Consider the following 25,160-nt stretch of genomic DNA (forward strand, 5'->3'; position numbering starts at 1 on the left):
AAAAGTCTCTGCAAAAAAAAAAACAGTTTCTTACCCAAACTTACAAGTGAAACTTCAGTAGTATTTAACCCATTCTGACCTGAGATCAGATTCATACGAGGTTTCCACATGGACACACACTGGTCTGATTAACCCATTCTGACCTGAGATCAGATTCATACGAGGTTTCCACATGGACACACACTGGTCTGATTAACACGGTTCTGAATGTGAAAATCTGACATAACATTTCTATGTTCCGCATCTAGAGCCATACTGTAAAATAGATTCCAGCCTCACAAGAACTATGCATACATTTCACCTGGGCTGGTGGTGATTCACATTAAATGCCAGCAAAGCCATCCATCCTTTAATCACTTGAAACATGTGAAATTATCCTTTACAAATGTTCAAAAACAGCCTCACAATGCTGTGTTGTGAGTTTGTAGATCAGCCATTTTTACAATTGAACATTGTTGTGCGACTAAGTGTATATATTATGTAGGACTTAAGAGGTTAATTACAAAATGATGTAACAATAACTGAACGACTTCTACAAACATCTGTCAAAGGCATCACAAATTTAAAAAAATTGCAGAGTGTGGTTGCCGCAGTGGCTTACATATGCCCCTCCCACTAGTATTGCCAGCCAATTACAATTTCAAGTCACGCCTTAGATCATGCGTAAGTAATTCGGAGGGGATTTAACCCCCGAAATTCATGTTTTTGCGACAAACGGTTACATTTCTCGCATTTGCGGCGCCCCCTATGGATGAAAATGGAATTGCTTTGACATGTGATTGAAATGTGGGATGGATTGGACATTCCGTTCGTGATTTATGGCATTTTTTGTGATATAGGCCCCTCCTACTAACTTCGGAAGACGATTACGGCCGAACGATACGCACTTTCAAAATTCTGCAGTTCAGTTTTAATTGGATGGGTCCAGAGATCACGTGTGCCGATTTCTGTGAGATTTGGACAAAATCTGTAGGAGGAAAAGCAAAAAGTGTGTTTTGGACAAAATTCAAAATGGCGGAAAATCTATCATGGCGGAAATGGGCGTGGCCTATATGGGGAGATGCGTCATGACCCAAGGAATCCAGGGAAAAAATATTTTTTATTTTACGACCTATGGTTCAAGAGTTATAAGCCAAAAGGTAAAGTGGGCTGTTATAGCGCCACCATGAGGCCGACCGATAAAAATTTAAGGTTAAATAATTTTAGGGATAATGTGGAATTATCCCTAAAAGTTTTGTAACTATAGTGATTACAGTCTCCGAGGAACAAATACTTGAATGTGAATTTTTGCCTTTTCCCATTCATGTCAATGGGGAAATTTAATTCACTAATAAATTCATATCAATTAAACTATACAACATTTCTCTTAACAAAATACAAGCACACGATTCCCGATTTTTCCGGTCAATTTGACATATGGCTCAAGTGCGTACAGCGTACAGTGTGGGAGGTATAAAGCGTCAAAATAAAGACTACTCCAGTGAAATAAAGTGTCACAGTTACAAGAGTCTGGTTGCCCATTCGGGCAACCACACTAATAACGCTGGAGACCACTGACTGGTAAAACATCTGCAGGAGCTTCCTGCAGATGTTAAAATACATCCTACTCTGACCCTTCTCATAGAGACTCTTTGTGTTGACTGACCAGTCCAGCTTATGGTGAAGCTCCACACCCAGGAATTTGTATGACTTGACCGCTTCGACCTCCACCCCCCCGATGGAAACAGGCTGAGCTGAAACAGGCATTGAGCTGGAGCCTGTTCATGTGACTCCAGTCCACAAAGTCCTCAATCACTTTCCTGTACTCCCCCTCCTCCCCCCCTCTTGATGAACCCAACGATGGCGGTGTTGTCTGAGAATTTCTGCAGATGGCACATCTCCTAAACTCTGCCGTGTAGAGGGTGAAGAGAAGGGGGGCGAGCACAGTCCCCTGGGGGACTCCTGTGCTGCAGGTCACGGTGTCAGATGTACAGTCCCTCAACCTGACGTATTGTGGTCGGTCAGTGAGATAATCCATGATCCAGGCCACAAGGTTTGGATACTGGTCAGTTTGTCTTTCAGAAGGGGGGTATTGTGTTAAAGGCGTTTGAGAAATCAAAGAAAAGTATCCTCCCTCACAGCGCCACTTTCCTTGTCCAGTTACAGTATGTGGAGGCCCGGTGGACAAGGTAGAGGATAGCATCCTCCACCCCTACCCTCTCCCGGTATGCGAATTGCAGAGGATCCTGGGCATGTTTTCACCTGAGGTCTGATGAAGTGTAGAATCAGCCTCTCCAGTGTCTTCATGAGGTGAGAGGTCAGCGCTACAGGTCTGAAGTCATTTAGTTCACCGTGTCGCCCCTCCTTAGGTATCGGGACGATACATGAGGTTTTCCACAGTGTGGGAACCTTCATGGGTTCGGAAGACATAGGCTACCATAGTATGTCGTTTCTCATGATTTTGGAGGATTTAAAAAATAAATAAATAAGGCAAACTCCAACTGAAACTCCAACTCACAGGCAAAGGAAGACTGTTGTGACAGGTAGCAAGTAAGTCACCTGAGTTATGGTGCTGTCACTATTACCTGGAGACTGTGTGTACAAACTTTAGAGTACCGGTATATATATAGGAACCTATATATCATATATACTCTAAGGTACAAACCCCACTCAACTCTTTACTGTGAAGTTTTCCTTTCCACACTGACATCAAGTAGCCCGGAAATTCCAGTTGAACTGTGTGCCGCTAAGTGGCCCAGCAGATAAATCTGATGAAATCTGTAGAATTCCTAGTAGAATTGTGCTGGTTAAAACCCAACACACTCTGTAGGAGGGTGCTGGTTCAAATCATCATTTTTTGACGTGCCAAAATCTGCCATTGACCCCCATTCATAATTTCTCAAATTTGAAAGCACTATATTTCTAAAACTATGAAACATTTCAAAGATTCATTGTCAGGCAAACATGTCCATCGTAAGATGAACCTATTAAAGTTTGAATGGGGTTTCTAGGTCTAAGTACACTGTACTTAGACCTAGAAACCATTGAGAATGCATTGGGCGTTGAAGTTAAATAACTCTACTAGAAACTACAAATTATTTCAAAGTAAAAAGTTACAGCTAGATAGATTCATAGATAGATTCATTACTGAACAGAAAAGCCAACAAAAACAGTTTCTATGTTAGGCACTTTTATTAATTTTGCTCCACTAATTCACAAACACAAATACCATCGCTAGAGAAAACAACCAATTTAAAATAGATTTCTATCATTAGATTTTATACTGGAATTTGTTAAATGGGAGCGACAGGGAGATATTAATGTTATTCCAAAACGTCTACATTATAGAAAATGCAGGTGTACTTTTTCAATGTTATCTGAGGTTTATTGTGGCCAACAGTGTATTTGGCTAGCATTTCAAAGCATTTAGTAATACATTTCACATGGTAAGGTAAAGACATTTTGGGAGTGCTTCAAATAGGTAAACCTTAAGAGTGGCCTATCCACATAGATAAAGGGATGTCGTCAATTATTATTAAATGGCATCCTAAATGTTAACCTGAACAAGTGTTTTGTGCCCTCCTACTCCAGACCTGCTGAATATAATAGTCATCATCACATAGTGTATATTTATTTAAAGTAGTACAAAGCTATGAAAAAATATATCAGTGTAAAGGCACAAGAGACTTGCTCAACAATCACAACACCACTAGAATAAACCATGAATAGTCACGACGTGCTGGCTCAGGGGTATGTAACTCTTGCTCTAAGAGTGAGCGGTAACGTCACATTACCTCTCGTATTAAAAAGAGGAAAACAATTGCAGATAGTAGAGGATTCCCTGTAAGTTCACACCAAACAATGTACAACTAGTCAACTACTATATATAATCGGCCTTAACTGCATTCCTGATGCCTTCTAACCAATCCGGGTATAGCAACACTTTAATGTACATTGTGTTCCAAGAGAAACTTATGTTCAACACCAAGTTAGTTTTGGGGCAAAAACAGAGACATACACATTGGGCTTCCCAGAGCAAGAGTTGCTCACCCCTGAGCAAGACATGTCAACATCCACATTATGAACTTGGCCTGCCAAGTCTCACCACAAGAGGACACTGGTTTGGACAAAAAGGACAAATGCGCCACTGCAAACTGTAGGACACAGCAAAGGGTTTCTATTTGTCCCTCAAGAAAATAAAATAAACATACCACGTGACTCAAATCCAACATAACCCCCTCTACAGTCTCTATTTCACCATACTATGTGAGTAGTTAAGTATAAAGGATACCTGTATGTCTAAATCAAGTAGTCATTTGCTTGAGCTCCCAAAATGACTATCAGATGACTTCCACTTGCATTACAGAAAAAGCGACCGGAAGTTAGTTTTTGACAAAAAGAGGATAACTGTGCCCACAACGGGTTGAGACAATCGCTGAAATGAAATAAGTTGGTACAGAGTTGGATCATTTAGCTGGGTTTGATCAATTAAGTATAACAAACGTGTAGAGTGACCATTGGGTGGGGACTTTGCTTATACAGTATTTCTATCCATTTCACCTCTTTGAGCTCAGTTCAACAAAAGTAAGGAAAGGGGGGAGGGGGGTACATGTACAAAATGTCAGATAAATCCCGTTCAGTTTATTAATACAGTCAAATGACGATGTGAATTAATAGTTTTGGTGAGAATTGAGGGCAAAGATATTAAATGGTAATTAATAGAACTTTGCACATATTTAACACTGAAGAAAGATCTTGCATGTAGGTAGTTGAACAAATCAAAATTATTTTGAAATGAGCAATCATACATTCCTCTGGTCAATTAAATAAAACGTAACATGTTATAGATGCAATGATCATTTCCCCACAAACTGACTTTTCCTTTATAGTATAAAATAGTTTGACATCTAGCAACAACACACACTCCGTTCCCTATTAAGATGGACCCATGTCTGGATGCGACACACACACACACACACACACACACACACACACACACGCACGCACACACGCATGCACGCACGCACGCACGCATGCACGCACGCACACTGTACGTGTGGCACCCACAGGGGCCACAGCGAGGATGCTCTGTAGTAAGGGGATGTGTGGTGGATTTGAGTCAGCAGGCAGCACTGTGTTTTTTCTGGGATAAACTTTAGCACACAAACTCCTGTCTCATGCGGATGATCTGTAGTAAGGCTGCTTGGACATCCTCATCCATGTGGCCCTAGAGGAGATACACAACAATAGACACTGGTTAATGCATTTATACAGTATTCCACAGGAGAAGAGCACTTGCAAACTGTCCATTGTGAGAAAGGCTTTTCTCTCTACGACAAATGCTTATGGCCTCAAATGAGAATGTGGTGGTATCAGTTATATCACCATACCACTGAGTTCAGCTTCATTGTAGTATGTGCATTGTGCAATGGATTGGAAAGCTTCCCATTCTCGCCAATTTAGTCATTATGCCAATTAATTCCTCTCCACACACATTTGTGTGTGTTGTCACTGCTGTTGTATCCTACTGGCTCACCTGCAATTAGGGAGGACAGAGACTTGGTCCTACTCCTCCCAACCAACACTCACTGCTGTTTTAATGCAGCAAGCAGCTTATAAAGCCTTCCGTATGAAAAGCTTTATATTTATGTCGGCTCCTTGTGCCAGATTCAAAATGGCAGTAGGCTACTTAACTAATGTCCTTTTATTCTACAATCAGTCATTTTGTGAGCAATGTTTAGGGGACTTAAAAATAAAAAGTGCACATTCAAGTCAAAAGAAAACATAAGAGCAACATTGACTGATTCTTTTGAATAATGTTTAGTTTTCACTGTTGCTACACTTAAAATAGAAAATAGTGTGAACCCATAGTCACACAGGCTACTGTATCGTTCTTGGGATATATGGCATAAATACAAAAGTAAGACATCATTTCCATGAATATCGTACACTCTTCTCCGGTAGTTACCATTTAGAGTCTAGATGCTTAGTCTAGATTCTAGACTAAGCATTTTCTGGAGGAAACCCTGAACAGTCTGGTTAAAAGCATTGTCATATAGTGACACAAGCCACATTTCAAAATATATGTTCAATAGAGAGAGACAGACCAGAAAGTGATTACTTATAATAATAATAATTCAGTATTTCACACAAGCCAAAACCTTAATTGTCATGACTCAGGGTAACATACCTGTGCTGCACTGAGAAGATGAGTTCGATAAATTGAAACCACGTCCCTGTGTTGCCTCTCAGCATCCTTACAGCAGAGAACAGAAGAAAGGAAATGGAGAAATACATTTATTCTTCTGGAACTTTGGTCATTGTGCTGATATGACAGAAGCTTCAGATACAGTCATATCGTTGCCGTCAGGTGGAAACCTTGTATGTCCAAAACTGTTAATTTCCAGGAAATGGTTGTGAGCTTGTAGACAAGTTTTGTACCTTTTGTGTGACACTGTAGTATGGACAAAGTAGGGCATTAATATATGAAGAATTGTTTTTTAGATGCAAGGTTTCTGCCAGACAACAACGAAATAATATCTTCCACCAGAGTTCTTCCAGACATTATATCAATGTGTATTATGTGCCTACTTACAGCCAGCTGTTGCTGGAGGGTTTTGATTTGGGCTTGGAGTGTATCCACATGCAGCGTCTGTCTCTTGTTGGGGGCATTGCCTGCATATGCCAGCTGGGACAAACCGTTCAGAGCCTGCTTTAAACGCTCGATGTCTGTCAGCAACTCTGTGATCTGAGAAAAACACACAACCGTTAACACTGCTATTAATACACTACTACTGCTTAAAATGTTCAGTTATTGCCAAAACTGGATATAAATAGCAAAGAAGGATTTGGACGCGCCATCCCAGAATGAAACCCTTCCCATTTCTGGCCAAAATCAACTGGTTTTAATGTTGGCGAGTGGTACCACACACCCTTGGATGTTGAGTTTACTACCCACCTTCTTGTCCTTGACTTCAGTCTGCTCAGCTGACATCTGGATCCTCTGTTGCAGATTTCCGATGGTGCTCAGTGAATGGTCACACCTCTCCTTCAGATCCCTGGTTTCTCTCTCGATGGCCTGGCCTTTCTGCTGCACAGTGTCCCTTTCTGCTCTGGCCCTGGACTCCGCCTCCCTCGCCTGGTCACACTGTCCAGACAGCCCCAACAGTTTGTTGCCGAGGTCAGCGACTTCCTCTTCTAGTCGCTGCTTCTCTGACTTCAGCTGGTTCATTTGGTCTTCCTTGCCACGGAGCTCTTCAAGAGCCTGTGTAGCTCGGAGCAGCTCCGACTGCAGGGCTGTGATGTCGTCGGCCCTCTGAGCGTTGGTCTCCTCCTCTTCGCGGAGGGCCAGGTGGAGTTTGGCCACTTCAGCCTCTAGGGCTCCCTTGGTCTGGGCGTGCTGCTGGAGGAGGGTAGCCTGACCTCCCAAACGCTCCTGGAGCTCCTTTTGCAAGGTGGAAGCCCTTTGGGTCTCTTCCTTTGATTTTTTACATTCAGTCTGAGTTTGGTGCACAGTGTCTCTGAGGGTTCTGAGCTCACTCTCATAGTTTTCTAGCTGGGCAACCTTTGATTCAAGGCGTTGTTGGAGGTTTTGCCTCTCTGCAATGTAGCTGGCATTCTGCTCTACAAGCTCATTTCTGTGGACAGTCACCTGCTTGTGCTGTTGCTCTAGGTCACTCAACTTAATGGTCAGGTCCTCCATTTTGCCCTTGTAGTTCACTTCCACTTCCTTGTGTTGTTCACTAGTAACAGATGCAGCTTCTAATCTCATTCGAAGAGACTCCATCTCAATCTCGAGTTTTTCCTTGTCCTGTTTGTGGTGCTCTCCAACAGACTTCTCCCTGTTGCATTTCTCTTCCATGTCTAACACCTTTCCTGTCAAGTCCTTTAATTTGGCATTGTAAGAACGTTCTCTCTCCTCGATGGCTGCCAGTGGGATGAACTTGGCCTGGATGGCCTCGTGTATAGTGTCCAGTTCTCCTTTCTGAGCCTCCAGCTCATGGTTCAGCTTCACCATTTCCTCTTGAGCTGACAGATACATCGCGGACACCTCCTTCACACGGCCTTCTGCATCCGCCGCGGCAGCACTCAGCTCCTCCCTGAGAGCCTCGTGGACTTTTAAGCTCACGTAGTCCTTTTCCACCTCCGACATAACTTTCTTCAACTTTTCCTTCAACTTGTCACTTCCGTCTTTCACATTTCTCATCTCTTCCCCGCCTTCTTTCTCCTTGGTTTCCAACTTCAACATCTCGGCCTCTGCCTTCTCCAAAGCAGCGCTCAGCTCCATCTTCATGTGTTCGTGCAGGTTTCTGGGTACGTAGTCTCCCTCAAGGCTCTGTTTCATAGACTCACTCTGCACCGAGACACATACCAATTCATTTTCTCTTTCTTCACATTTCTTCTGCAGCACTTCCAGTTCCTGTAGCAGCTCAGCGTTTTGAGACATCAGATCATCCATTTCAGACTTCTGCGTCATGTTGGCACTCTGGAGACCGGTCATTTTCTCACTCAGTGAGCTGTTCTCAGTGTGAAGCTGCTGGATCTCTGCTTCTGCTTTGCCATACCGTTCACTGGCTTCTACGAGTTTGTCCTCCAGTTCCTCCATGGCTTTCACCATAGTCCTCCCAGCGTCCTCATGGTCCCTGATGGGTATAAACTCTGCCTCGATCCTACTGTTGAGTTCATCCAGCTGCTCCCGGAGAATTTCCCTCTCTTCCTCGCTCTCCTCGACCTCCTGGATCAGCGCCTGACTCTTGGCGGTCACGTCAGCGAGTCTCCTTTTCAGCGAGGCGTTGTGCTCCTCCAGAGTGGCCCTGATCTTCTGGTGCTCCTCGGCAGATACGGACCCTTGGGATGACGGGTTGTCGACCTCACGGTGAAGCTCGGCTATCTCCTCTAGCACACGATCATAGTCTTCCCTCAGCTCGGCTAGCTGGCGCTCCTTCTCGTCCACTGCGTTGGACAGCAGGTTCTTCATGTTGTCAAACTTCTCAGCTGGCACTGTGGCGACCTGTTTAGTAGTCCCCGTCTCCTTCAGCTGGGCTTCCATCTCTAACAAGGCCTCTGCCAGCTCATCCCTTTCGGCTGTTACAGCGCTCATATCCTGGCTGAGCCTTTCGACATCAGCCGCCAGCTGACCTTCACTGCTCTTGTACTCCTCCAAGGCTTTCTCGCTCTGTTTGAGGCGGTTGCGTACACGACCCACTTCAGCTGAAGCTCCTTCATATTTACCCTTCACATCTCGCAGCTGGCTACGGAGTTCTTCAGCTGCTATGCCTCCCAAGTGCTCCTTGACTGTCACCACATGTGCCTGCAGCTGCTTGACTTTACACTCAGAATCCAGCATTCTCTTCTGGACATCGCCCAAGGCATCCTCTAGTTCTTGCACCTGCTGATCAGCCTGCTTCTGGATGGTGTCTCGGCTCTGGAACAACTCTTGGCACTCCTTATTCTTGCAGGAGAGAAGTGCTTGAAGCCGTGCAGTCTCATCCTCAGCTGCCTGCTGCCTTCTCCTCACTGCGTCAAGCTCTCGTCGGAGGGCATCCATCTCAGGCAGGTCCCAGCCCACACTGTGTGCTTGGCCCAACTCTAAGGGTCTAGACATGGAACGTGATGTGCTGGGATTCTGGAGCAGCTACAAGAAGTAAAAACACTTCATTAAATATTCATCTTACAATAAATCTACAAAATCTCGAGGCGGGTACAACGGGTATTGCATAACTGGGTGGGGAATGCATTTACAACTTATATCGTTCCGTGGCCATAGCAGTCGGATCAGTGGTTCTGTATGGGTGTATTGGCCAGATAGGTGGTTCTGGACACCCGCCTATCCGACCGACTTGACACAGAACTCCCTGGGTAGATGGCAACGCCCGTGCCGAGTTCGAAGTCGGTTGGTTCTCAAGATACTTGAATTTTGTTTAATGTTTGTCTTTAGTTCAATGTTTGTTTTGTAAACGCCATTGACAATGAAGGGAAAATGTATGTCATAATGTGTCATTTACGTCATATTGTCTCTTTATTGTTAATGGCCTTTAATGTTTGTGTTTGCACCGTTTGTTTTACATCACCATTACATCACCTAATCAACATGAGTTAGACTGTAATATATTAGCGCCCCTCACTTCACACGGGTGTGATTTTTATTTTGCTGAAGGGCTGAGATTAACCTTTTGTTTCAGATAGTGATTTCATCAGAATTATTATAAAAGCTCTTGCTATAAGCACACTGAAGCTGACAGAATCACTAACACACATTTACAGTGTATTTTTTTTAATTTGTAAACCACATGAAACTGAGCCACCAAGATGCTTACTTTATCAGAATCCAAGCTGTGAGACTGCTTGACCAGAATGTTCTCTTTGCCTGCAAAAGAGACAAGTGCAAAGCATCATTATTGTCAAATTAACTTTTTCTAATGGTGTTGCCGTTGAGACATGATAATCTGTAATCTTGCAACTGAATTCGTAATTAAACAAAGCTCACCTTTGATTACAGATTGTCCAGCATAATCCCCCTGTGAACACAAAAATATATTGAGTTGACTAAACTACTGTAAGTAACATGCATATTATTCAACTAGTTTTCTTGTATGTTTGGCCCATTTACTATGATGTCTGACTGCATTCTTGACATAACTTTGCAAAGCATACCATACTTTGTTTGATTTTCAAGGAAACCATTGGATTCCATTTATTTCAGTAGGTTATGAAAATCTACTTTCAGACTCAAACATTGTTTGATAAAGGTAAGCCAGTCTGCTAAATATGATTGTGTGATTATTTTTTGTCAAAGCTATATACATTTTAAAGAGTACATTGATTTGAAGTAGCTGAGAGTAGATCAATTTACGAACAAAATTCAAAAGTCAATGACTTCTTAAGTGCACAATGTTGTTTCAGTAATGTTTCAGTTATTCTGGTACGTTTCGTCGTTTAGTGATGTTTTATTGACTTGAAAATTTAGAAAACACCAAACCAAAAGAAAATAGCCATTGATGGGAAAATGGTGTTTATTTACGATATAAAGTATTGCCAAAGCTGCAAATAGACAGTGACATACATATAGACATAACAAGCAGTGACATTTGTAGCAATTGTGGTGTCCTATATGGGTGGAAGTGAAATAGCTTTTGGCTCTATGCTGATTAAATTCTCCTCAATGAGTGATTCAAATATGGGGAAGATCGATTATTTTATTTGTTGTGGTATTTTTACAAAATGTGAATGGGAATGGAATTCCCATTCCCATTTTTTACTGCTACATCTTGATACACATAATGTGAGTCCATAGAAGTAGTAGCAAAAAGTGTGTTTTGATGAAAACAAGATCATGATTCAAGGACACTAGGGGAACAAAATATTGATTGTACAAACTACGGTCCAAGATGTATAGGCCAAAACATTAAGTGGCCTGTTTGATACAGTACATTTGGGGTAGATGTTCTTCCTTGGCCTATTGGGAGTGTGTGTAAGTTTCACGTCGATAGGCATCTTATCATCATACATCACATTCCGTGCTCAGCCAATCAAATCATCGCTATGGGGTATATATATATTGCTCAGCCAATAAAATCATCGATATGGGGCACACACAGACACACAAAGCTGGGCATAGGAGGGGCTAGCGCCCCTCAAATAAACATATGAGGTCTGAACACCAAATCCCCACAGACCTCATCTCAGAATGTTAATGTTTATACTGACCAAGGTGCTCCGGAGCTGGACCTTGACCGTTTCCAGGCCTCGCGTCCCCTCCTCTCTCTCTTTGGCACCAAGTAAGACTTTGAGCTGTTCCCTCTGATTCGGTAAAACAAAACACACAAAGTAGTATTGTTTTTTTGTAGTTTTATAGTTGTAAACAGTAGAAACACTAGGTTTCCATGCTACATTAAGGGGTTGAAATGACTATATTCAACTTGGTATACTGTAAAGTTATTGTATATGTTTTGACCATGGTTTGTGGAATCATATTCCTTTCCGCAAACAAGTAACAGAAACGGAATAATGTCCTGACATGTAATCTATTAATGTAAGGGCTTCATGCTTTGCTAGTACTGTACCTCCTTGTGAATGTCTTCCACTGTTATTTTTTCCTGCAGGGGAACAAGAACATCAGAGCCGTGTTATCAGATGTTATTCACATATATCTACTGTATTCTGTTGCCAAAAGTACATCTTCCTGTTTTCAATGACCTTAGACAGTGCTCCATAGGGATGCCAATGTAATACCATTTTGGGAATGCCTACTTGGCTAAAAGGTTGCTTTTCAAATCAAATAACCCCATGCCTGCCGCCTCCCAAATTGTTCCTCTATTATTTACCAATCGTTGATACGTTTATTTGATTATATGGGACTATGTTTATGACAATTGTATTTCATTTTTCACATTTTGAAAATGTGTAAGGCATGGTAAACTGGCTGAGGTCTCCATACAAGGTAAGTCCGACTGGTTGAGTGAAAGGTAGGTGTTGTGTGTTCTGTACTGTATTTCTTTGATTGATTAGTTTATTGAAAATGAATTAAAAGGGATAAGAACACAAGAAAGCCTGCAGGCTTGTTTCCATTGTGGTCCTTTTGTGGAAGGGGGGGCAGGGGGCAACAATACATTACAAAAACAAAACAAAGAAACATTAATAAATCCCATTGTATTTTGTGTATATACCTGTGAGAGCTGGTGCTGCAGTATGGTGACCTTGTCCAGCAGAAGCCTCTGCTCCTGGTGGAATTTCCTCAGACTCTCCTGCTGACTCTCATTCTGCCTCTCTAGGTCCTGAATCACACACACAACACATACATCATCATTACATGTACTTTGATTGATTGAAATATTTATTAACAGTTTGCAGAATTACAGTACATTTCAAGCACAAACTCAATACAAAGACTGTTAACTGTGAGTGGACGACCCAATTAAGCATTACACTTGTTTACAACAGGGTCCACTTTGTTCAATTCATCAAAACATTTAGAGACGTACAAATAGACACTTCTATATAGTTATATATAGTCACATATACAGTGAGGGGAAAAGGGGGGGAAACAAACACATAACGTTCATCAATGTCTAATGATGATTTATCACAGAATCAAGGGATGTTTGATGGATCAGGTCAGCTTTAGAGTTTGTCACATAATATTATTGGTGGCTATGCATTTGGACTTGCATATCAAACACAGAGCTTTCTTAATTCTGGTTTGAGGCTTACTGGAAGAAATCCTACATGGTAATGGAACTCACATTAATGATCTGATCCTTTAGCCTTCACTGCCTCCAACAGCTCACTTGAGTGCTGTGATCAATCCATTATTGCCAACCATTTAGAAACACATCCAATTGCTATACAAGGCTCTCAACAGTTACTGACTATAATCACTAGAGGGCAGTAATGCACAATAGACTGACAGTCAAAGATTTTCTTGAGGTGTGTCCAACCATGATAAGCAAACTGCATGGGGTCCATGCTCCTTACTCACTAGTACACGCACTATGGAATATAGAAGGATTAGACATGTGGAAGCTGTTGGGTTACCTGACGCCTTCTCTGTTCCAGCTTTGCAGAATCTTTCTCTGTAAAGATAAAAAAAGAATGAAAGCTTAGATTCAACATTCGTGAGAACAACAATGGTTAGAAACACTCGCAGGACACGATAAAACACACTGTACACAGTGAATGCATCAACGCTGGAGATGAAGACACCGTTTTAACCACAAGAACACAAACATCCGTATTCTGAGCATGTCATAATAGCTGTGAACGTCATCCTAAAATCTATTACTTAGCCGATTGTGTCCTTGCAAATCAACTATTTTCAGCAAAGACATTTCGTGTAGTGGGATTTTTTTTTTAGGGGCAATGTATAGACGCTTGGGGGACCTCGTTCAACATAATATAAAGGGTTTAAGGCCTCTTTTAGACGGCAACCATCTCCAGATAAAACGGCAAAGTCCCGTTGCATTCTCAGTTTTTATGAAAACGCTATAATGTCGCTAGGTGGCGGTAACAGGCTGCCAAATAGCACTGCCTTCACGCAACCCTATCAGGGTTTTGAATGACGCTTCCAGAACACAACAGGGTTGTGGCCATCGCATCGCTTTCTATAACGCATCGAGGTGACACACAGGCCCCAGAGCATGCAGGCAGAGCGTGCCATGGGATGGTTATATATTTTATAACACATTAGGCTACATAAATGCTGCTTATTTACATCATGGTTTTACATTCACCATCGCTGATGAGCGGCGCTTTGTAGGCGAGGAGGGAGCTGGCTTGTTCATTGTAGGAACTCCATTATATCATATATGGCTCTACATCAATGTAATAAACATATGCGTTGTGAGCCAACGTGAGCCATGATGTCACAGGTTTTGCGGATTCGCCGTTTTGCCTGTTTACACGGCAAAACTGGTAAAAACGGGAGGTGGTTTCACTTTGTTGCGTTTTCTATGAACACCGTTCTCGTGTAAAGACAACCTAAGTGGTTAACAAAAGTTAGTGAGTGTTGACATCTGACCTTTGGTGGCATTGTCGAGGTGGGTTTTTATCATGGCTACCAAATCCTGGTTCTTGTTGAGGCGAGCATAGTGGTAAGAGTCGTGTCCCAAGCTATCCACCGCAGACACATCAGCACCGTTCTTCAACAGCACTTCAACTGCATCTTTACAGCCATACTCGCAGCCCAGGATCAGAGCTGTTCTGAGGGCGACACACAGACGGATATATTAGACAACTCTTCCTTAACCCATTTAGACCTGAGGCTGATTTTTAAAAGGCCTTTTAAAACCTACGGCAGTTTTATGAAAGACACCCTCAAATCTGAGGTCTTTCTGAGAAACTTCACAGAATAATGTGAATGCAGGATCTGTAGTTGGGTGCTCAAACATAATATACACAAATGGGCAATACGAAAATTCAGACAAAAGTATGAGTGATTTTACTCGAGTAAGGAGCCAAAATTTACATGACCTGTCAATGCAATGGAAATCCAGTATGGCTCATTGAACAACATAGATTTTAATTTTTATACCTGCCCACAGCTACAACTAGGAAACAGATGTTGCACGTCACATGGAGGTCTGTTGATTGATTAGGTCAGATAAGAGCCGAGAACAGTACTAGGCATAGCTAAGCAAACAAACAAAGGAAGTAAAATAGATTACATATTACACGACAATCATGTGAATCCTCACTAAAGATGAGCAGTCCCAAAGTCCTTTAGGCAGAATCATAGAATGGAGAAGGGACATTATTAAATGTTGACTTCTCAGAAATCCTCGACAATAGAATTGAAAAAGACTACAAAACTAGAAAAAGTGCCCTTCTGGGCACAGGTCTCCACCAGGATTCTTCCTCAGCCTAGTGGGAATATGCGTGCACAGTTTCATCGCAATGGGACGCTGCGTTGAGGAGTTGTGGCGATTTGTACAAAGCGGGCTACTCCTGAAAACTGTAGGAGCCAATCGTGGCCAATCAGGATGGAATATGAGAAATCAAACAAACCTGTCTTGATCACATGACTATGGAGATCATGTGTACCGATTTGCGTAAGATTTGGATAAAATCTGAAGGAGTAATAATAGAAAATGTGTTTTACATATGTCGGCCTCCTGGTGGCGCTATAAAGAGCAGATGTGAAAAATTCCAGACAAAGGTTTTTCCTTGGCCTCTAGGGAGTTGGCATACAAAGTTATCCACAGATCCGTGCAGTTAGAGGTAAAAACACTTTTCGGCCAGTTATAGCGCCACCTTGAGGCTGAGTTGAAATTGTTCATGTGGCATTTCGTCCTCGGCCTAGTGGGAATGTGGGTGCACAATTTTAGGGAAATCACGCGATGTGTTCATGATTTGCAGCATTTTGTTTGAAACTGAGCACTCCTGTGAACTTTGGAAGCCAATGTTAACCAATGAGGATGGAGTGTGAGAAATCTGAAAGACCCGTTTCGTTGAATGGCTCTAGAGAGACTGTGTACCAATTTGCGTGATGTTTGGACAAAATCTGTAGGTGTACTGTGCAAAAACGTGTTTTGCACAAAGCGGCCTCCTGGTGGCGCTATAACAGGCCGTTCTGGAAAGTTTGGGGCAGAGGTTCATCGTTGGCATCCAGAGAGTGTGTGTGCAAAATGTGGCATCGACCGGGTTAACAGTGGCCGAGATTAGCTGCTCACGGACACACGGACGGACGGACACACGGACGGACACACGGACGGACGGAGTGCAAAACATACTCTCCCCCCATGCCTTCGGCCTGGTGGAGACAACTACAAGGAGACGTGCATGCATTCCCGGCTTCAGAGATAAAGTAATGCTGCCATTGGCAGCCGGTTTTAAGGGGAAAGTAACATGGCAGCTGGTCTAAAATGAACGGTAAAATTAACTATAGCATCCTTTTCTGGGCATAAGCAAACATTTGGTGAAAATAGCAGATCTGTGAGTGTTGTGAACTTTGTGTGTGGCACATCGGTGGAAACGTCTTGGACAGTGGTGCACACATAACACTTTCTTTCTCACTCTGTGTTCAATTTACCGATTGCGAGGACGTGATATTCCCTGCTGCACCATATTCCCTGCTGTTCGCGTAAGTTCGTTGCCGTTCACTTCCCTGTATACGGCTCAGAAAGAATGCCTCGTATCCTAATCTAGGAAGCTCTCTGGTTTTGACCAAATGGATATACTAAGCTCTTTATTTCTCACTTCAACATGTCTCTCGTTCAAAATATGAACGCGAGGGAGGGATTATTCAGCTACTTTATCGTACGGCTTTCAGAGTAAAAGCTGCCATATCTGAGTGGCACCCCGGGCTGCTATTTTGAAAGAAATCCTGGGGCTGATTGTGTTTAAACCCTCTGACCCTGTGCAGGCAGTTTTGACATTAAGCTCTAAAATTACTTGGAATGTTACACATTATGTAATAGTTAGTAATATTATGGTTGATATTTTTATAACTCAAGAAGACAAGAACACATCACAACACTATTTTCAGCATGTGACAGTAAGTAAGTAGCCTTGCCGAGCCATGAGGCCCATAGGGCAGGAGCCTATCTCCTGTTTCTGTAGCGTGAGGCAGCTTGATGTACAAGTACACCCCCTGGACATGACGCTAGTATGTCGCAGGGTCTTACCCCCAATCCAACCCTTGATGCTGAGTGTCAAGCAGGGAGGCATTGGGTCCCATTTTTACAGTCTTTGGTATGACCCGGCTGGGGATTGAACCCCAACCTCCCAGTCTCAGGGCGGACACTCTAACCACAAGGCCACTGAGCTGGTGAGCATGTGACACCATAGTATACATTTTGTGCTTACAAACATTTGGTCTCATCGCCAAAACTTTGATCTGAACACACAAGGCATAATCACTTTCACCGAGTTCACTGAAACATCTAGGTGCCATAATGTGATTTTCTTTACTTGTTTTGTTTGTCACAGGAGGTGATGTCTGCCCCTCGCTCCAGCAGCAGCTGGCAGATGCGTGGATGGCACATCTGGGTGGCCAGCACCAGAGGGGTCCTCCCATCCTGGAAAACAAGTACACATAAACACCATCAGCAGCCTCACAATCTTCACCACTCAAAATACCAAAAACAGTAAAGCAGTCATGCATTTAGCCTCCACAGTCAATATTTACTTTGAATTAATCAATCTCTTTTCACAACGTGTGAAGAAAAACACTTGTGTCAACAGTGTCAACCGTAACTACAACTACAACAGTTACAATAACTACAACTGCTATTACAATAAAAGTAACACGGAATACACAATAATTTGCAAATTCACACAAACGCGAGACAATGACAGTACTCACAAAATCAGTGGCGTTCACAGAAGCTCCACTGTCGCAGAGCAGCTTCACACTGGAGGAGCATCCGGCCATGACTGTAGAAAACAAGAGCACAACAACTTTGATCATTTCACCCCATTTAGCAACATCACATCCATGACATGAGAATGTGCACGGCCTCAATATCTGCAACAAATTATAGGGCAAGCATCGACTTTGTTGGGAGATTACATTTAATTCCAAGAGTTAAAGGAGAATTCCATGCTAGAAGGCTTTCTTACCTTTATTTGTAGTTGTTACGTCCCCACCAAAGAGGTCCAGGTGTTATTTTGTGCAAAAGTGCATTATTGGCTATATCCCCCAATATAAGCCCTCAATGGGGGTTGGGTTTTTGTGCTAATTCACTTATTTGCATCGAAATAAGTAGTAAAGTGTGCTGCTTGGGATACCATTTACATTATGAATTATTGGTGGGGGACTACAAAAAAGGTAAGAAAGCCTTGGTCAATGTATGCTTTGTGCGTGTGAACCGGTGTGTCGCAAGACAAACGTGGCGTAAATGTGACTTCAAAACAAACGGTTTCCCTTTGCGTACCTTGCAGAAATCAATGGTCGAATTGGTTTGGAAGATGAAGTAAGACCCTTTACCACGGAGATGCACAAGAACATTCACTTCCTTGTTTACCTTTTCTGGCAATGTGCTGTTGGCACCCTCTTAAATTGGCGGGTATTAAGAGGGTAATTGTGGAGAAGAGACATGAGTTTTCTTACCAGCATCATGCAGAGCTGTCCTCCCCTGTAGATCAACATTTCCAACGGGACAATTGTGCTGTGGAAAGACATGAGAAAGAGAGTTTCTGAAAAAGCTTGCAAAGTTTGCAAAGTTGTTCATGCATACCAAATAACGACTAAAATAAACAATCATGAACAAGGCTTGTAACTTAGATTTGACTCAAGCACTGAACAGAATAACATTTCTGGTTGACATCTTTCACAGCTGTGGAGAAAACTGTTAAAGTGGTACAACTGCGGTGGCGGCTGTGAATGTGAGGCCCAACAACAGACAGGTCAAGTCAGGCTAGAGGGTCCATTATAACGCCACGATATCTCCCCATACACCTGTCACTCACCAAATGACACTTTACTACCACGGCGATGAGGGCTCGCAATGAACGCTTTGAGGACTCAATGCCTTATGTATATGTAGCCTGAGCTAGCTTCTGGGCAAGCTACTGTAGCTCGGGGCCCCCACTATAAAAAACCTTTCTCTCTCCAGCAACAAGGTCCAAAAGCGAGCAGCACGGTCAAATGACAAGGGGGGTAGGGGGCAGTAGCGTAAAGGGAAGAAATCCTATACCTCAAGGGTTCAGGTTGTCAGAAGGAGTTGGGGGTTGTTTTGGGAGGGGGGGGGGGGGGTTAGGTGGCCGGCTGCTATCTGCAGCGTGATGACGGCACCTAGAATGGACGACAGGTTTGCAGGAGGGCGAGCTTGTCAACACCACCAACAGCCCCCCCAACCTCACCCCCACCTCTATTAGGTGGTTGCCATACCAGGGTTGGGGGGAGGGGAAGGGGGAAGCCACGCTGTGAGGGCACAATGTTGTCGAGATAGCCTATCACTGTAAACACATAAATCCGCTCTGTGACTCAACAGGACCTGGTGTTGAATGATCATATGTTGGCTCGGCTGTCTGAGCCGTGAGGCAAGGAACTGCCCCAGCAACAGCTAATTCCCCTAGCAGACTACAGTAGCTGTCGTTTTGGCTGCGAGGCAGAACTTTCAAGCATGCAATCTGTACAGTACATGTTCTGTACATGGAATTCTGCGAGTAGTCACATAAATCTATCTCCATTACGATCGATCCCCCCAATAGTTGATGAACACAGAGGTTTTCTCTGTGCTTCAGTGAGAGAAAAATAAAGTCAGTTCCCTAGTTAGGGTCAGTTCAAAATAGCATGCTGGCCAAAAATGGGAGAGGAACGACATGGAAGTGGATGGTGGCAGTTTTTTTAGATCGTGAGTTACTGCTAGACTGTTTCACCGAGAGTCAAACGGTGACTCATAGGTTGGCAAAGAGCGCCATCTAGTGTAAACACTGAAAACACTGTTTTGACAGGTTACAAGTCATTGGCGGTGTTGGCCAAGACATGTATGTAATTTGCAGTGAAGGACTTTTAACTGTTCCACAGGGAGTGAGTCACTTTACCTGCAAGAGTTTCTGCACGCAAAGAGAATGACCATTTCTTGAAGCCAGGTGAAGAGCATTTTTACCTAGACAATGGGAAATGTAGATGCACAGAACATTATATTAGCACACACTATGTAGGCCTACTACTAGCAAAATGACAATACATTTGTCGTAGCACCTTTAGGCTAATAATAACCTATGTTCAAATGAAAGAAGAGTCAACACTTCAGTATTTTTTCTCATACCACACAGTCATGTACCAAAGTATAATATATGTATTTGGTTAAGTGTTGTTACACCCATGAGTATCCATGGTTACACCCATGAGTATTCATGGTGATTACGACTTAGGCAAAGCAAATCACAGGGTAGAATCAGGTATCCCTGAAGTCAGTGCGCCATAGCATTCACTCAACCATGATCGGACTGTGATTACGGTCTCATCGTTCATTACCATTTACACAACTGTCACAGCTATGATGCGATCATGTTTAATGTCTCACCGGTGGCATCAGTGGCTGTGATGTCCACATTGTGTCCCAGGAAGAGGTTCAGACAGTCTATGTGTCCTCTAGTTGAAGCCAAATGGAAGCTGTCAAATAGAACAAGAAAATGTTAAGACGTTTTGGAGGAGAAAGCGGAAAGAATGGGCACAGCCATAAGTCATGACTCAGTACTGTACATAAGTGCACCTCAGAAGATGTGAGAGATGGAAATATAAGAGAGTGAAATATAAAGACTAAGAGTAAGATTGTAAATGGATGCCTGGATCCTTGCTGTCAGAAGTTCACAATTCCGAAGTTCGTCTTCTTCTAACATGTCTTCAGAAGCTTCTTTGCTATGCCTGATTTATACCGAGTTGCCTGCTGGTGCTGCACACAGACAATAGAAGATCTACAAGCTTACAACACATTGCACTGTGCCATGTTGTGAGCTTGTAGATTGCCTATTTTCAGCGTGTGACATAATGCGCAAACACGGATAACCCAGACTCTACTGTGAAGCATGTTGGCTTGGGCGACATCATGCTAATTCCCCTTAATCATCATTCCGTTAATTGCCGGCGGCTGTTTTTCACTTGCTCTGTTGACCCATATCCAAAGCTGCCGCCTCTCTCCCCTATGGTCTGCAAAACACTTGTCTGTAAACCAATCTTAGTGTGTCGACTGCCAAGCCACAGTGCCCTGTTTACTCTCTAACCCCTAAGTATCTGCCGGGGAGACAGGGAGGCTGACACCTCAACACTGGCGCCGGTATTTAAAACCATGTGATGGTATTAAAAAACACTGCTGATGGCCGGGAGATGCTGCTACTCAAAGGGCCTTGACCTCCAAGGGCAGACACGGGGTAGGAAGCACACTATATATGACCGATAAGTGATATGACTCGCATAACACAATTTCTAATGGGGAAGAAAAGGGAATTTCCAGCTGAGGGCGGGGGTTGTATATACTGGAGGAATGCTTCAAAACAATGTCCAATGATAAGTAGAAAGATTAATGAGGGCGGCCAATTTCCTGGTGACTTTACTTGACAAATATGGACCAAATCCAAAGAAAATGAGTTGACTGACACCACAAAGAAACCAACTAGCTACTGTACAAACTAAGCTTTTGGTCTGGAAAGCAGAGTAAAACCTGTACCCTATTTTAATATCCCAAATAGAAAGGGACTACACACTTTAACAACCTCTAAACCTTCTATAATATAGTAGTGTATACATAGTACAGTAAACTAATACGTAGTTGACTCTGTACTTGGTCTGCTTTTTCACCTCTACAAAAAATGTCTTTGCAGAAAATAGCCAATCTACAAGCTCACTATGAAATGTGTTCCTGGGTTCAAGTGGTTAATAGCAGCTGAGCTGTGGCCAGCATCATCAGAGCACAGTGAATTGTGTCGTAGTGAAGCAACATACACAAGCATGGCGTTTAGTAAACTTACTTCTCCGTTTGCACCATTGCTAAGACATTCTAGGATTCAGATAATGTGACCATCCTCAATGTGACCAAAATTAAATATTTTGCTACTGAAATCCTTGATGACTAAGGTCTCGTAACAACTCTCAGTTGATTTGCAAAGCAACTTCAACAGTACACGTGAAGTATGTCGTAAAATGTGTAGAATATGACGTGTGGCATAAAAGCCTTCAAACTTATATATCTTAAACATTACTTTTTCACCCACTTCTGTCATTGTTGTGAGAGAGCAAAAGAATGCAACCCTACAACTACAAATGTAGAATGCACAAATTGGCAGAAGGTGTTCCGAAGCACAGATACGTTACGTTAAAATAGATTTACAAATGGCACTCCAGCACTGCCTCTCCTTCTCTCTCTCTCTCTCTCTCTCTCTCTCTCTCTCTTAGAGTGGGATGAGTCCACGTAGATATGTCATTTCATCTGACCACCTGCTCCTTCAGGGCGCTTTCAGGTTGACACTTCACAGGATATGGGCGCTATTATTAGACTGGATAGAGAGAGTAATGGATGGCAGTGGAGCCATGTACTGTACCATTATGGTCTGCATCATCTGCTGTCATGTGTGTGTACAATCAATAGTGTACTGTCAAAGCATTTCAATGGTTATATATATATATGCTTCAGATGAGTGTCAAAATCAATTTGTCACAATTGACCCCCCTGACCCTGTCAATATCAGCTTTGCAAACTGATATTAATCCTGAACATCAAGCTCAACCACATATAGACTAAAGAGCCAGCTCACAGTTTTGTTATTCTAATAAAAGTATCAACAATTACCGCTAATCCTACAAAACAATGGTCGAGCAGTGTTATCTTTAGACAGTATTGTAGCTTTGTGATGGAGGGGCACATGTTGGCTTTCTTGTACTGCTAAACGTACCCCTGTCAGAGATCACAACTGCAAGGTGTGGTGGATGGGATTAACTCCCACAAACCATCTAGCTAACGATGTGCTCTGGAGAACCAAACTGTATACCTTAATAGAGATAAGAGTGATTCACGCTTAACCCAAGGCATTCCAAGTTATATGCCAGGGATTACAGTTTGTGATTAGTTTTCCCACAGATGTAGATGACTAGACTAAAAAAGATTGGATCCTTTGTTCTGTGTGTGGCCCCAGATCTAAGGACTTGCTTAGTCAACAAAGTAGCCGATTTTGTTTTTACTACTAGGCTTTTCAAAAATCTCCTTCCTCGATATGATGAGGAGAGTTTATGTGTTGATAAACAACATATATGGTTCTGGGTGGGCTGTCCCGAGTCAGGAGCCGTGAACGTGACAAGTGAATACTGAATGCCAAGGATGATCAAGACTGTATACAGTGGGTTCTACTGTATGCCTGGTGCCAAGATGCTGAATTTAGCCACGGCAAATTCTAGCACCTTATTATAATGCAAGCCACATCTCTGGGGAATGTACGTAGTATGTGTAATTGTTTATTTGTTTTCAACATGCATGTGCACAAACGTTGTCTATTCAATGGTCATTGCCGTGAAAGCATCTCACACACTGCTGGAAATACTGTTGACTTATGGAATTTGGTGCTTTATAGCTGGAGGCTGCAACAAAGCCAGAGTGAAAATACACCTGAAACAGAGATCACAGCACAGTGACTTCTTCAAATATCTGGGATCAAGGTCAGGAGGACTGGATACCCTAAAATGCTGGTGTTGGAATCTGGTTAAATTTACCTCCTGGGAAGGAAATATGTCTGGCTTAGCAACGTCTTTCATAGGGCTTGAGCCTCGAGGTAATTAAATAGTTTTAGACAGAAGACATTTCATCCAAGGATGTGCCTATAATTTTCAATGGTAGAATTGAAAAAAGACAGTGTCCATCATAAATGTAAACAGAATTGGCCTTGGATTGTCCAACAGCCACTGCTTCTTCTGCTAGCAACCGTGTACAATAAATGCATCTAATAATATCCAACTGTTTTTCTTTTCTAAAGCTCACTAAATACTCCCAGAACAGTGGGCCAGACCAAATGCCTCACATATCTGTATTTGCAGCTAGTCATTTCCTGTGTGGTCACAATATAAACAGCTTCGGGCCGAAGCAGTCTCAGGCCAAGGCGAGCGAGTGACCACAAATGTTCCTCATACCATCTGTGAACTCCTCCGCTGACCTTGAGAGACAGAGGGAGGCTAAAACAGGAATTCCTGAAAATAAACGTGGCTGCATATTATGATATTTAATTCCAAGGGAATCCATGTGCAGGGCAGGTGGAGGAGGGAGAACGTGCCCTCAGAGTATATGGGTCTCCAAAATTATGTTCATCAGACATCAGACATCAGACACAGACGGGTTTTGCTGGCAGGAGGACTTCATAAAATGAGGCGAGAGGCTAATCCGTGTTGCAATGACCTCACTCTGGATGAACGCCTCATGTGTAGAGGTAGAATGAAGGAGGAGACCATTTCAGTGCTCGGAATTAGACCCACTAAGCACTTTTGGAGGTGCTGCTATTCAACACGACAGAATGGAGGGAGGAAGGGTGGGAGGCAGCCGGCAGGGAGTGAGGGGCAGATAAATAGACAGAGAGAGAGATAGTGTGTGTGTGTGTGTGTGTGTGTGTGTGTGTGTGTGTGTGTGTGCACTCACGCAGAGCGTCCCTCTACGTCCAGCTTGGTTGAGATGACGCCCTTTTTGCTGAGCACAGCGGCCACCTTGTCCACTTCCCCGCGCTCCACCGCCTTCATCAGCCGGTCGTCATACTTGTTCCAATCAGTGTTCTGCAGAGGGGCGAGGAGGCAGTGTCAAAAACATAATCAGTGTTCTGCAGAGGAGGCAGTGTCAGAAACATGTGCATGCAGCGAGAGAAGGCACCGGGCGTGCTCTTTCAAATGTTTCACAATGTCTGAGCAAAATCTTGAGAAAAGGAGAAAAGGGTTGCTGTGATACACAGTTTAACAAATACATCACTGCTGAGAGAAGGGGTGTTTTCAGGAGACTGATACTCTTAACCCTCCTTTCAGAACTTCATCTCCTTTTACTGGATCAATAATGACCCCCCCCCCCCTCCCACCATATAATGTTCTCAATGACCTTGAGAACCTCAACCTGTCCTACAGTGCATAATATACCAACAGATTCTCTCTCAAATGTATCTCTAGCAGTCATGAAAGAAATAACAGCGGTACTACTAAGTTTCCTTGACTTCCGTCCCGAGTCAGTTCGCCTAATGAAGATATCCTTGAGAGCTTGTACAAAAAGCGTGGGAACACGGAG

At 43.1% G+C, this 25,160-nt stretch overlaps 1 protein-coding gene across 2 annotated transcripts in view; it reads right to left on the reverse strand.

Moving 5' to 3' along the window:
* Positions 1–3,158: 3,158 nt before the first annotated feature.
* uacab (uveal autoantigen with coiled-coil domains and ankyrin repeats b) overlaps positions 3,159–25,160 on the reverse strand; it is a 48,774-nt gene continuing 26,772 nt past the window's right edge. For both annotated transcript variants that reach the window (XM_083759907.1, XM_083759908.1), the window contains exons 2-18: positions 24,534–24,664; positions 20,448–20,536; positions 19,963–20,027; positions 18,527–18,584; positions 17,780–17,850; positions 17,386–17,492; positions 14,495–14,676; positions 13,513–13,550; positions 12,645–12,752; positions 12,042–12,074; positions 11,686–11,778; positions 10,466–10,496; positions 10,296–10,345; positions 6,938–9,613; positions 6,575–6,727; positions 6,170–6,235; positions 3,159–5,206 (exon numbers count right to left, since the gene is read on the reverse strand). In XM_083759907.1, coding sequence (XP_083616033.1) covers positions 5,135–5,206; positions 6,170–6,235; positions 6,575–6,727; positions 6,938–9,613; positions 10,296–10,345; positions 10,466–10,496; positions 11,686–11,778; positions 12,042–12,074; positions 12,645–12,752; positions 13,513–13,550; positions 14,495–14,676; positions 17,386–17,492; positions 17,780–17,850; positions 18,527–18,584; positions 19,963–20,027; positions 20,448–20,536; positions 24,534–24,664 — 4,023 coding nt within the window. In that variant the 3' untranslated portion in view covers positions 3,159–5,134. The remainder of the gene's footprint in view (positions 5,207–6,169; positions 6,236–6,574; positions 6,728–6,937; positions 9,614–10,295; positions 10,346–10,465; positions 10,497–11,685; positions 11,779–12,041; positions 12,075–12,644; positions 12,753–13,512; positions 13,551–14,494; positions 14,677–17,385; positions 17,493–17,779; positions 17,851–18,526; positions 18,585–19,962; positions 20,028–20,447; positions 20,537–24,533; positions 24,665–25,160) is intronic.

Source organism: Protomyctophum parallelum, assembly GCF_964188405.1.
Source record: "Protomyctophum parallelum genome assembly, chromosome: 2".
Taxonomy (NCBI): Eukaryota; Metazoa; Chordata; class Actinopteri; order Myctophiformes; family Myctophidae; genus Protomyctophum; species Protomyctophum parallelum.